Consider the following 13,424-nt stretch of genomic DNA (forward strand, 5'->3'; position numbering starts at 1 on the left):
TGAAGCAGTTTCTCTCGCTGTGATCGCTTGAGGAAGAGGTCAGCCTGGCGTTCTGGGATTCCTCCCCCCTCCTAGGCTGCTTTCCGCAGCCTTTCTGGGTGGGAGAAGAACCTGGGGTGAGTCAGGCAGCCCCCCCGAGCACTCCCCCAGCCCCACGCTCAGGTATGGCCACAGAGCTTCCCCTGCCTGCTGCACTCGCCTGGCAAGCAGTGAGACCTCGCGCCCTTGCACAGCTCATGGCCACCACCAAACACCAGCCTGGGGGGAGCTGCAGCTTGGGCCTGATCCTGAATGCACCTGGACCATTCTCCACCCTCCCAAACGGCTGTTTCAGCACTGCGGGTCACAGTGCACTGAAGGGCGCCTCTCCACACAGCAAGGCTCAGCATTTATGGGCATTTATTAGCATTTATTAGATGAGCATTTATTAGATGAGCTTCTGTAGACCCAGCGATCACATACAATTACTCGCATTGCCCAGCGAAGGCAGGGGCAGCACAGCCAGCAACACCAGCAGCATCCCACTGCAGAGGGACCAAGGCTGGCACCACGAACCTTCCCAAAGCCCGGAGAAGTTCCTAGAGCCCTGGCTGCCACGGGGAGTACAAGTGGCTTTGATCTTGGAAGCAGTGCTCCAGGCTGACCTGTGCTCTGAGGGGGCACATCTCACAGTCCTGATGTTCCCGTTGCTTTCAGCTTGCCGTGTCTTCAGACCAGGGAGGAGAGAGTCAGCGCAGTGGTGCTGCCAGCAGGGCAGTGCAGCTCTGTGCCACCCAGCCAAGGTCTCCGGCTTCCCAGCACAATGGGTGGTGACAGAGCAATGCAGAGACAGAGCAGCAGAGGAGAATTACACGTCGCCAGACACCCATTTCACTCTCGCAGCCCGTCAGGAGAGCAATGGCATGGGCCAGGGAAAAGATAGGTCAGTGACAGGACAGGAGGAAACATCAAGAGAGGAAGGAGAGAGTGATCTTCAGAGCACGGCAGGAAAGGCACAAGAGAGGAAACATCTCCTGTCTGACCAAAGCCTTGTTGGCTAGAGTATAGTACAATACTTTTCAAAAGCCGTCCGTGTGTCTTTCTCCAGCATTTCTCGCGTATAACACGGAGCATCTTTGTTCTTCTTTACCATCGCATCAATAATTTTAATGAGGTCTGCAACCTGCTGTTTCCTTGTCTGCTCTGCTGCTATGTTGCTGAAAGCAATGTACCTATTTCCACATTTTCCTGCCATCCCGCTGATGAATTTGTTTGATTCCACAAAATCGTGGATATCATCTGGACTCCCAAGTTCTTCTGCTCGGGTGAATAACAGGATCGTGTACTTCTGTGCTTCAGTATGGAAAATCTTTGTCACCCACTCAGCCACTTCCACCTCTTCTTTACTGATGTGGGCCAGTTGCATCACCAGGATGATAGCATGCACCCCTCCATAGAAGTGACGAAGAGCATTTCCAATCAGTTCAGCTGTTTCCTTATTGGCTCTCTGGGTGTCAAAAAGGCCAGGAGTGTCAATAACGGCAATTTCTCTTCCACGGAATGAGGCAGTGTCTGAACTGTAGCTCTTGGTCACTGAATCTGCTGACAACACAGATTCAAATGCTTTCTTCCCAAGGATGGTGTTCCCTGTCGCACTCTTCCCACTTCCAGTTTTGCCCACGAGCAGGATGTTCAGCTTGGGTCCTGGGGGAACAACCAGAGACACGTGTCTGAACCCCACAGCCCTGTGGTGCCGGGACATCCCCTGCACACCATGCTCCCACGGGTGACAAGGAAAGGCTTTTTACTGCAAAAACACGGGAATTAGGGTTAGCGGCCCCAGCAGCGGTCCCCAGGGACCATCAGGAGCAACACGAGGAACCCCAGAGGAGTATGGACAAGGTTGCCTCAGAGGGCCAGCACCCAGACCTCTTCCAAAGGCAGAAAAAGAAAGTAGAAGTGCATGTGGCAGCCCCCCAGCAGCCCAGGAATGCACAGAGTGCTCAAACGGCCGGGCTGAAGCACTCCCTTTACAAGAAGTCACATGTTGAGCAAAAAACACCCACTGGATTCTGTGCTGGATCACCCCAGGCCCTCGGCCTGCCCTGCATGGCCCCAGCAAGGCCAGAGCTGGCTCAGGCACACAGATAGTGAGGTTTTGGGGCAGGACTTTGCACCCTGCGCTGTGCCTCAGGCTGTAACCAACGGCTGCTGCCCCGTCTGCCCTGAGCCTGGCACAGCACAGCCTAAGGAGTGGGAAGAGGAGAGGCAGCCTTGGGAAATCCTCGAGCCTGTGGCCTCCTGAGAGGGCCCGTGCACTGCGTGCACAAGCATGCGTGAGGCTGCACGAGGACGCAAACCCAGCCTGACCCTCAGCAGCACTGCGCCCGGCTGACTGAATGAGGAGGCTGCTAAATATCCCTGGAAGTCTTCAAAAGACGTTTAGATGTAGAGCTTAGGGAAATGGTTTAGTGGGGACTGTTAGCGTTAGGTCAGAGGTTGGACTCGATGATCTTGAGGTCTCTTCCAACCTAGAAAATTCTGTGAAATTCTGTAAAGGAGAAGGCTGTGGGGAGACCTCACAGTGGCCCTCGGTGCCTGCAGGAGCTGCAGGAGGGCTGGGAGGGAGTCTTGGGCAGGGGGTGTAGGGATAGGACACAGGGTGATGGCTCTAAGGTAGAAGAGGGCAGATTTAGGTTAGAAATTCAAAATCTTTCACAGTGAGGGATTTGAGGCCTGGCGCAGGCTGCTCCCAGGAGCTGTGGGTGCCCCATCCCTGGCAGTGCCCAAGGTCAGGCTGGATGGGGCTGGCGGCAGCCACTCTGTGGCTCTGTGACCATGGTGTAATACACAATAAATGTTTGTTCATTGTCTTTTGTATTATAAAAACAAGGAGTTCTGTTTGAGGAACGGGAGTTGTGAAAACTCCTTTGCTAGACACTATGAAAATTCTTTTGCTTAATGTAACAAAAAAGAGAACCCCCTCCCCTTCTCTCCTTCTGCATCTCAGTTGCCTCTTTTGTTCAAAGACACTGCTGCAAAGTTCATGTAACCATCTCCTGATAAGTTGCTAAACTAGTGTATCAACATCCTGCATTCCTGTCTCACGCTGGGCCAACATGACCAAATAAAAAAAAGAAGTTGAACCACAACGCGGAGGAAGACTACGGCCTTCATCTTCACGACCACCAGAGGGACAGAGACGACCCCCTAGCAACAGTGCGCGCAGTCGCAGAATATACCAGGATGTGCTGCGTAATCCCGGAATTACCAAGATATAAAAAGGGACCCTGGCGGGGGTGAGGTGCGCGCCGGTGGAGGAGCCGAGACTCCCCAGCCGCCCAGCGCTGTTTTGCTTGCTGTTGCTTACTCAATAAATTCCTTTCTATTATTAATGCAATGCTCTCTGAAAATTAATTAAGGGGGCAACTTATAACAAAATTTGGTGCCGTGACTCGGATGAAGGCAATCTGATTGAAAGACCTTCGGAGGGGGCGCCCCGCTGATTTCAGCGGCCTTCGCTAGGACTGCTTTCATTCAAATCCTTCACCGACGAACCCTAAATTCGGCAGCAAGCAAATAAAGCCGGCAACCCCTAGTAATCTTTGTGCACGAAGACCGAACGAAGACTCAGGAGTGAGTAAGTATAGGCCGGTGATCCGTTCGGTTGGGGTTGGGTATCCTGGAGCGTGTCGCTGTGAGACGTCCAATTGCGGACGAAGCGAGTGCGGACCCCTCGGTAGTGCGGTTCCCACATCCCGCGAGGGACTGGGCCACGAAAAGGGGGAAGCGATTTGTGTGTGTGTGTGAAGGCGCTCCAGAAGATGGGACAGAAGAAGAGTAAGCCTTCTGGTCCCATGGGCGGGGTAACATCTGATGTTAGGTTACCCCGGGATTAATGATTAAAAATTGGGAGGATTCCCCTTTTAGGCGGGGAAGGAATAAAGTAAAAATGATACATTATTGTGTTGAAGTTTGGGGTGGTAAACAGATTTGAGGAGACCACCTTTACTGGCCCGTATTTGGGTCCTTTGAAGATTGGGTTTGCCAGGCCCTAAATATTTATGTAAACTCAAAAGAACCTTTTAGTTTGGAAGAAAGTGAATATGCACATTTGTGGATCAGCTCGGAAACTTGAGCCAATTTATATCCTCTAAAAGAAAAAGGAGGGGATGGGAGGCACAAGAAAAACCGAGAATTAGAGATCCCAGCCCCACTGCCTCCCTATATTCCACCATCCCCACCTGCAGCCCCTCCGACTCCCGGGCTTCTTAATCTGCAACCCCAGGGGGATGCCAATAACAACTCTGATTCTAGCACTCAGGGATTAGTGACTAGGAATATGTGGCAGTCCCCATTAACTCCGGGGACGTCTGAGATTTTAAGAAAGAGACAGGAGGAGGGTAAGCGATCTTTAATGGCAACTGGCATAATGTTTGCAGCTGCTGAGGAATAATTCTAACTGGAATAATAACTGTACATTGTATATTGTATATATAAAAGCCCGGGCATTTTTGTTAAAGTGTTCTTTTATACATATGTTAATATGTAAATATAAGAACTGCCATTGAGGTGTATGTCTAAGGGAACAAAATTTGCCCAGGTATATTATCGGCTCATCAGGTTTAAATGTCCCCAGTGTAATTGTCTACAGGCAGTTAATTTACAGTGGTCTGTTTTTACTTGTGTATCTGTATATTGTGGATTTTGGAGGGATTGGGATTGACTAGTAAAGATCTTCTAGGAAAACGGTGGAATATTAACCACTGTAGATTACAATAGGAAAAGTTCAAAGCAAAGAAACCCCGAGGAAAAGCCTCCTAGGATGTATACTAACACATTGGAGGGATATAGTGGGCTGAGAGGGTACAGTGAGTAAAAGAGCCCTTATCAAATATTGTAATCAGTGGTGGCCACTTTATAAAGTAGAGGATGGAGCGGAGTGGCCCCTAAATGGAACTACTAATTATAACACCATACTACAGTCAATGTTGTTTTTGTGGAAAGAAGGAAAACAGGATGAAATGTTGTATATTGATGTTGTTTCAGCATCTTGGAGGGAAAAGGTACGGAATTAAGTTGGCCCCTGACTGAGCCTTTGATGTCGGCATTAGAAAAGTAAAGGCTAGAGAAAGATAAAGGAAGTGTTAAAAGGTTTGTGGAAAGTGTTAAAGGTATTCGAAGTTGAATGAGCAGGGAAAGGTGATGTAGGTATTATCTAAGTAACAGTCTAGAAGTTTTGGTATATTTGCATATTTGCTGTGGTGTTTGTTCAGTTTCCCAAGCATCAGGGAGGGGGGAACAGCCTGCTCCACCAGGGGCCTCTCCAGTGGCCGCAGGGGGGCTTCGGCTCCAGCGCCTGGAGCGCCTCCTCCCCCTCCTTCTGCACTGACTTTGGTGTCTGCGGGGGGGTTTCTCGCTCTCCCAGCTGCTGTTGAGCAGCAGGTTTTTGTTTGTTTGTTTGTTTGTTTGTTTGTTTTCGTGGATGTGCTCTCACAGAGGCACGGACTATGTTGCTATGGCTTGGCTCTGGGCAGCAGTGGGCCTCTTTAGGGCCAGATGAAATTGTCCCTTATCTACCACGGGGAGGTTTCTGTTTTTGTTTTGCTTTGTTTTTCACGGGGGCTGCCACTGCAGTTTCCCACCCCCACACCCCTCACACACCCTCAAACCTTGCCATCAAACCCAATACACTGGAGCAGCTAAATCATTACTGACTTGTAAAGCATCAGGGATTAAATTAACTAATGAAACCCTAAATGTGATGGGGGTAGAAGGGACTGGGATAACAGTGCCACTTTTGGGGGATACCAAGCTGAGACCAGGGGATAAAATGATCACTGGGCAATTATTGTATGTATCCAAGGCGGAAACTAACTTGTTGGGAAGGGATTTGATGATTAAATTGGGCATTCAACTAGTAAATTGTTAGACTGGAATAACAGTGTTATTAATGGAGTGCTCTCAGGCCCTGAGAGCAAACGTATATTCACCTCTGACTGGAAAGACCCTGAAATGGGGGCGGAAGCAACAATATAGGTGGACAATTTTACCTCAGGGGTTTACAGGGCCACCTATCTATTTGGGTAAATTCTAAAAAAGATTTTGGGGCAATTACAACCTCCCAAGGAGGTATTATTGTTACAAATATGTGGATCATTTTAAGGAAAATCGATACTCCCTGATGGGAGAGAAATGCTGAATAAAGTGATAATGAGGCAAATAACTGTTTTACATCAGAAGAATCATTGGGAGGTGCAAGCAATGTGTGATGTTGTTCTAAGAAAGCATGTCTGTGTAGGAATATATACTTCAGGGAAGCACACATGCAGAGGATGTACTATATGTCAAAGGGTAAATAAAATGGTCTTCTGTAACCTATCTAGAGGGGGACGGGAGACAGGGCTTTGACCTTTCCAAAGTATACAGGTAGACTTTACTGAGTTACTTGTTTGTCCTAATTGACCACGTGACTGAATGGGTGTAAAGCTTTACTGCAAGGATTAAAGCAGGCCTTAGAGATTGAGTGGGATTTTCACAGCCCTTGGCACCCCTCCTCTTCTGGAAAGGTAGAGCGAATGAATGGTGAAATTAAGAAACAACTAACAAAACTTGTGCTGGAAACTAAGGCTTCTTGGGTAAAATGCTTACCCCTTGCACTGTTAAACATATGGACGCAGCCCAGAACTGATACAGGAATTTCTCCTTTTGAAATGCTATATGGTATGCCCTATGACTTGGAATTGCCACTTGATCACTCTCAATTCTAATTAAGACTTGGAAAGAGACTTTTTTAACACCACTATGGGGAAGGCCCCTATGTTGTTTTGCTTACCACAGAAACGGCTATTCGAACTGCGGAGAAAGGATGGACACATGCCAGCTGTGTGAAAGGACCAGTCCGGGAAGGTAAACGGGAGGCAGCTCCAGGCCCTGACGACTTGAAGCTGACACTAAGGCGGACTCGATAAGTATTGTGTATTATCTGTGTATCGTGGGAAGGGGAGGAGGCCCTGTTTCGGAGGCTCCCTATTAGGTTCCCCTGAAGAACACTGCTGCTGCCAAGAAGAACTGATACCTTGTAGTTCGCTGCAACCGAACTGACAAGCGAGGCAGAGAAGTGAAAACGGTGGGGGACTGAGGGGTCGACAATTTAGATGGGCTCCGACCACCTCCTACGATACATGGGAGTCAGTATCATCGTTTTGGTCAGCTATGGGTCTGCGCATCCCCACCAGCCTTTTAAATGGAGCTTAATCATATGGGAGGATCAATTCATCATCCAGCAAACAACGACAGCGGGTGCTCCCAGTTTCCGCATCACATTATGTGACCTGGCGTCAGTGCAGCCATGCTTTAACCTATCAGGATTTTATTTCTGCCCAAGTTCTAACCCAGGAAAGGGGTACTGTAATTATCCAAACGCATATTATTGTGCATACTGGGGGTGTGAAACCATTGCTACGGACTGGACACTCGGGGCTGGTCGGAATAAATTCTTACAAGTGGGATATGGGCCGCAAGGTTGTAACTGACAAGTGGATCCCCGTTACAGGTGGCAAGGGCATGGTATAGGGTATACAGGAACCTTCCACGGAAATAAAGAAATTTGCAAGGTTCTATATATAAATATAACAAACTTGGACGATACTAGCTGGGTACTAGGAAAATGTCAGATTTTACGAACACGGAACAGATAGGGGAGGACTCATACTAATAAAAAGGAGGATGCTGATGGGCCCCAGGCAGTAGGAACAAATGAGGTATTGTCAGAAAATGTCCAGGGAATCCAGCCTGTGGAAAATACTACAGTGCCAACCCTCGGCAGCCCTACAAGCTCAGGTAAAGCTGAGAATGATAACATAGTTGAGAATAACATATGGGGGGGTCATGAATGCCAGCTACCAATTATTAAACAAAACAAGCCCAAATGTAACAAAACACTGTTGATTATGCTTTAGTATAAGGCCTTCATATTATGATGCTATTGGGGATCCTGGGGAGCCCACCTGCACAAAGAACAGCCCTCTACATTGCAGTTGGGGAAAAGACATAAGGGTAAGACTAACACAAGTCACTGGAGGTGGTAGGTGTGTGGGCACGGTTCCTAGTGGGAAGTGTCACCTATGTAATACCATGGAGAATGGAAAACAATCAACCGAGTGGCTAATCCCAGCCAACAACGCTAGGTGGGTTTGTTCGTGAGTGGGCGTAACTCTTTGTCTATCACTAAAACTCTTTAATGCGTCTCGTGATTTTTGTATACAGGTGATAATTATACCAAGGATTCTATACCACCCTGAGGATTGTATGTATACCCAGCACACAGTGGCAAGTTATCATCTGGAAAGACGGGAACCATTCACGGCTCTAACTTTGGCCACCCTAATAATCCTGGGAGGAGCTGGAGTGGGGACCAGGGTAGCCTCATCGGTTAAACAAAATCAAGAATTTACTTACCTGACCCAAACTGAACAATCCATCTCGGCCCTGGAAAATCTATCAGGTCACTTCGGAGGTAGTGTTACAAAATCGTAGGGGATTAGATTTGGTATTTTTCAACAGGACGGGCTGTTTGCAGCCCTGAAAGAGGAATGCTGTGTATGCTGATCACACTGGAGTGGTAAGAGATACAATGGCAAGACCCAGGGAAGGGTTGGAAAAAAGGAAACGGGAGAATGAAGCCCAACAGAGCTGGTACGAATCTTGGTTTAATTATTCACCTTGGCTTACTACTTTATTATCAACAATAGCAGGACCTTTGTTGTTATTAATAATAGCACTAACTTTTGGACCATGTATTTTTAATAAATTGATTGCGATTGTAAAGGGATGTTTAGAAGCGGCACATCTAATGCTCATACATGCCAAATACGAGCCAATACGTACCAACAAAGGAATCAAGGAAACATTAGTTCTTAGTAGCCAGGCATTGCAGAGATTCAATGAACAAAATGAGTAACTAAAAGAAAAAGGAGGGATTGTAATACACAATAAATGTTTGTTCATTGTCTTTTGTATTATAAAAACAAGGAGTTCTGTTTGAGGAACGGGAGTTGTGAAAACTCCTTTGCTAGACACTATGAAAATTCTTTTGCTTAATGTAACAAAAAAGAGAACCCCCTCCCCTTCTCTCCTTCTGCATCTCAGTTGCCTCTTTTGTTCAAAGACACTGCTGCAAAGTTCATGTAACCATCTCCTGATAAGTTGCTAAACTAGTGTATCAACATCCTGCATTCCTGTCTCACGCTGGGCCAACATGACCAAATAAAAAAAAGAAGTTGAACCACAACGCGGAGGAAGACTACGGCCTTCATCTTCACGACCACCAGAGGGACAGAGACGACCCCCTAGCAACAGTGCGCGCAGTCGCAGAATATACCAGGATGTGCTGCGTAATCCCGGAATTACCAAGATATAAAAAGGGACCCTGGCGGGGGTGAGGTGCGCGCCGTTGGAGGAGCCGAGACTCCCCAGCCGCCCAGCGCTGTTTTGCTTGCTGTTGCTTACTCAATAAATTCCTTTCTATTATTAATGCAATGCTCTCTGAAAATTAATTAAGGGGGCAACTTATAACAATGGGACTCTAAGCTGCTGCGTGCAGTGTGTAAGGCGCTCACCTTCCATCTTAGCGTCTGCCATTTTGAGCCCACTCCGAGGGGAAGCCTGAAAGAAGAATAAGGGATTTTGAGCGAGGTTTGCCAAAGTCTCCCGTGCTCCCCCCACGACAGTAACAAGGCCGATGATGGTCACCAGGCCGTCGGGTTGCTAACACACCCGGTGTGTGCGTGCTGCCTGCTGTGTGTGCATGCAGGAAGTGGTTGTATAGCCGAGGGTAAACGCACGCACGCATGCACCCACAAGATGGCTGCGCACCCCGTGAGGCAGGGAGCAGCGTTTGGCAGCCCCGCACCCCATGCCAAGGGCAGGGCACGTTTCTGCCAGCCCCGCACAGCCCAGGAGCAGGGGCCGCAGGGGCAGGGGAGCGTGGTTGGGCCTCGCTGCACCGTGGTGGCAGATCGGGACAGCCCGGGCAAGGGCTGCTCCTCCTCAGCTTGGGAGGGGATCCCGATGCTTTGGGGAACGAGGAGCTGGCAGGGGAACTCAGCTCGGTCACTGGCAACCCTTGCAGTGCTTTGGGAAACCTGCCGAGCTCACAGAGGATGTGCACAGCTACCAACTGGAGCAGGGGCCTCCCCCCAGAATCGCCGTCAGTTCAGTGCCCTCATCTGCCCCTGTTTCAGCTCTGGACTCTGCCTCGAGTGATTTCAGCAAGATAAACTGCTCCAAAACTAAGCACAGACTATACACTACTCAAAGTAAACGCAAATCACGTCACTAAATAATTCAGTCATTACTGGAGGAATTACTCCATCCACAGCAAAGCCACACCAATTCTCAGCTGTCTTTTCTCTGCCTCCCTGCCAGCTAGCTCAGGCTTAGCAGTTCCTAAAGTACCCCCAAATGCCGAGACCCTTCAGAGCCACCCCGTGCACAGACCGCTCACTTCGCATGGCTCCAGCAGCGGCTGCTGTGCTTGCCTCTTACCTCCTCAGGTCGCAGTGCTTGGGCCAGGTGCAATACAGTTCACGTCTTGCCCCTGACCGTGTCCTCAGCTCTCTGCTTTCTGTTCCTTGCCAGCACGAGAACGATGTTTTATCACCTAACCACACGTGGCAGCCCCAGCCCAGGCAGACAATCCACCCAGACCCATGGGTACCCACGCCCTTCATTTGAGCTGAGAGATGCTCGTGCCCTGACGAGCCCTGGGTTGCACCAACCAGCCTCCGTTTGAGCCTCCAGGGCTCGGCATCACGGTAAGAAACAGATGTGCAATGAAACAACTAGAACCCGTGTCAGCTGGGAAATCCCACAACAGAACCAGCATGAAGAACAAACCACAGCTAAAACAAAAAGCTCAGACAGGTACTACATTTTAACACCCCCAAGAAGACTGTTCTGTCCACAAAACAAGCAAAAAATTAAGAATGGCTTCAGTAATCAGAAGGTATGTGAAAGGTTCATATGGCACGCTTAGGGGGAAATATATTTAAAAGCTTGATTGTAACTTAAATGAGTCAATTTCTTCCTAGAAACTTTAAGGCAGGTCAGAGAACTTTTTCACCCTTTTGATATTCCTATGGTGCAGACACCCTTGTGAAGTCAACGCTCCTGTGAGGACCCAGCGAGTGCTACCAGAACAGACACTCCTGAAGACAAGGAGTTTGTTAAATCACCCTTACAGAAATGCAATCAGGATTTCCATTCTCCAGGGACTTTCTGTTCTCACTTGGAAACAAATACTGGCTGAACTTTACTTAAGGAAGTAATAACCCCCTCCCTGAAAGCAGGCATTACAATCTTTTTTTATTTTTTTCTCCCTGGAATGACAGTAGCAGCATTTCAGACAACTCACCAGAGGCACCTGTGCGCTTTTGTCCCCGAGTCTGAACTTTGCAGCTTCTGACGGTGACAGGTCTTCTTCTGTAGGTGCAGTGGCTGAAGTGTGGCAGCTGCCTGTGAAGTTTGGCAGCATTTAGCGGGAGCGGGAGTAGGAGGGGATTTCGGTGACGTGCAAACCAGCTCTGTTGAACAAATGACCGTGTACGAGCCGGTTAGGAGCTAGATCATGTGCAAAGTCATTGGTCGCCAAGAACAGAAACAGAAAGTTTCTGAACTGAGCAAGTAAGGCAAAAAAAGCTCCTCCCAATGAAGGGCGTTTTAGTTTGTATACTTCTCACCACCGCTCCTTTCTCACAAACAAACCGTCCACGCTGTCTTCCTCCCCCAGACAAGAGCAGGGCTCATCAGGCTCAGGAGGCTTTTCCTGGAGCCAGGCTGGGTGTTATAAATGAAGTCCCAACTCTGAATTTAGTAACGTAAAAGAATATTTATAAAAGGCAAGTAAACAGCGCTGGGTGCGCAGGGAGTCTATGCTCTACCAACACGCACACACGAACATCAAACATTCTAAATACATGTATACAGAACATTGCTTTACATAATAACCCGAGTATGCCTATACATACATACAATCAGGATAGGTAACCAAGTAAACGATCCTTTAAGTTCAATAACTTAACAGTCTCCATTTTCCGTTCCTTTTGAACAATGTCTTGCTTTAAGTTGTCTCCTTTTCAAGGCAATAGGCCTGGGTCAAAAGGCACGTCCAGGTCAACAGGGGGTGTAACGGCAAAGGCCTTTGATGGCTGTAGCAGCAGAGGGGCCCATGGTAATGGCGTAGCAGTCAGATCACTAAAGGAGCCCGCAGCTCCCTCAGTATCTGGCAAGCCACATGCTTCTGACTGTGGCTCCACATGGCTCTTTAAGGCCTCAGAGATTGCTCGCCAGGTGCCAAGCAATCCCACTGCAACCTTGTCGTTTTTAGTTGCAGAGTCCCACACCTTCACCTCAGTTTGGTCCCATATTTCAGGCTCATAAACTGTCCGATTGTTAATAAGGAGAATAAGCTGTAAGATTACCAGGACAGCCTTTGTTCCTAAGGACGTATGATTCCCCATAATGCACAACTGCTTACCAGCGAGAGGCAGTTGTGTGCACAGGTCCGCTTCTCTCAGCTCGAGCTTCTCTCCAGCTCCAGTGCACCTGTTTCCAGCAACTTTCTGTACGAGCTTCTCTGAGCGGTTCGCTGAGTCTGGCTGAACCTATCTTCATGAGGCAATCAATGTGCCTGCTCCCGTCCTGGTCTCCATTCTGCCAGTTTTTAAATGTATGTGGTGGCTGCACCTCCAGCACCAAGGGTGCTGGAAAACGCTCCCGTTGCCCACGAGAGCACATGGTGAATCCCGAGGTCCATCTAGTGGCTGCTCCTCGGAGGCAGAGCTGTGGCAATCACGATGTTGGGGACCCCTGGAAGGTGGGCATGGGGCAAGATGGGAAGAAGAACGAGCACCCATTAAACGCCTTCCCCCCTGGGGCCGGGGCTGGAGCTCTGCACTGCTGGGACGCTCCCGTCCCCTGCCACCCCCACGCAGTCGCAGTCCCGCTGCAGCAGGAACAACGAGCAGCCACACAGCAGGGACTGCAGGCAGACGGGGCTAGAGGTGTAAGCAGGAAACCTCTGGCCCAATTCCTGCAGCTGACGGAGGGGGAGGATGACCGGAACATTTCCACCACCTCCATCGTAACCGGATGATGCGGTAAAAACATCCCCAGGTGGGGAGATCACCACAATCCGTGTAAGGCCTACCAGAAAAGAAGTAAGCAGAAAACCTGGTGGAGGAGGTAGAGGGCTCTGTGTTCATGTATGTACTGCCATCCTGACCCAAAACAGAACACCAGTGTCCAGGCATGAGACACAGAATGCACCTGGCAGCATGGCACTTCTGGCCAGATGAATCACGGAATGAATCCTACAATGGTTTGGGTTGGAAGGGACCTCAAAATTTAGGTTTCAGTGTTTAATTTTGAACCAGTTTCTCTTG

The 13,424-nt window shown here is 49.0% G+C and overlaps 1 protein-coding gene across 1 annotated transcript; it reads right to left on the minus strand.

Moving 5' to 3' along the window:
• Nucleotides 1-370: 370 nt before the first annotated feature.
• On the minus strand, nt 371-11,701 carry LOC309874342 (GTPase IMAP family member 7-like). Its single transcript, XM_082752411.1, has 3 exons — nt 11,396-11,701; nt 9,600-9,645; nt 371-1,683 (listed from the first exon to the last, which is right to left on the minus strand). Exons 1-3 carry the CDS (start codon nt 11,513-11,515, stop codon nt 1,037-1,039), a joined length of 813 nt encoding a protein of 270 aa, XP_082608537.1. The 5' UTR covers nt 11,516-11,701; the 3' UTR covers nt 371-1,036.
• Nucleotides 11,702-13,424: the final 1,723 nt, after the last annotated feature.

Source organism: Aythya marila (assembly GCF_965140915.1).
Source record: "Aythya marila genome assembly, chromosome: 2".
Taxonomy (NCBI): Eukaryota; Metazoa; Chordata; class Aves; order Anseriformes; family Anatidae; genus Aythya; species Aythya marila.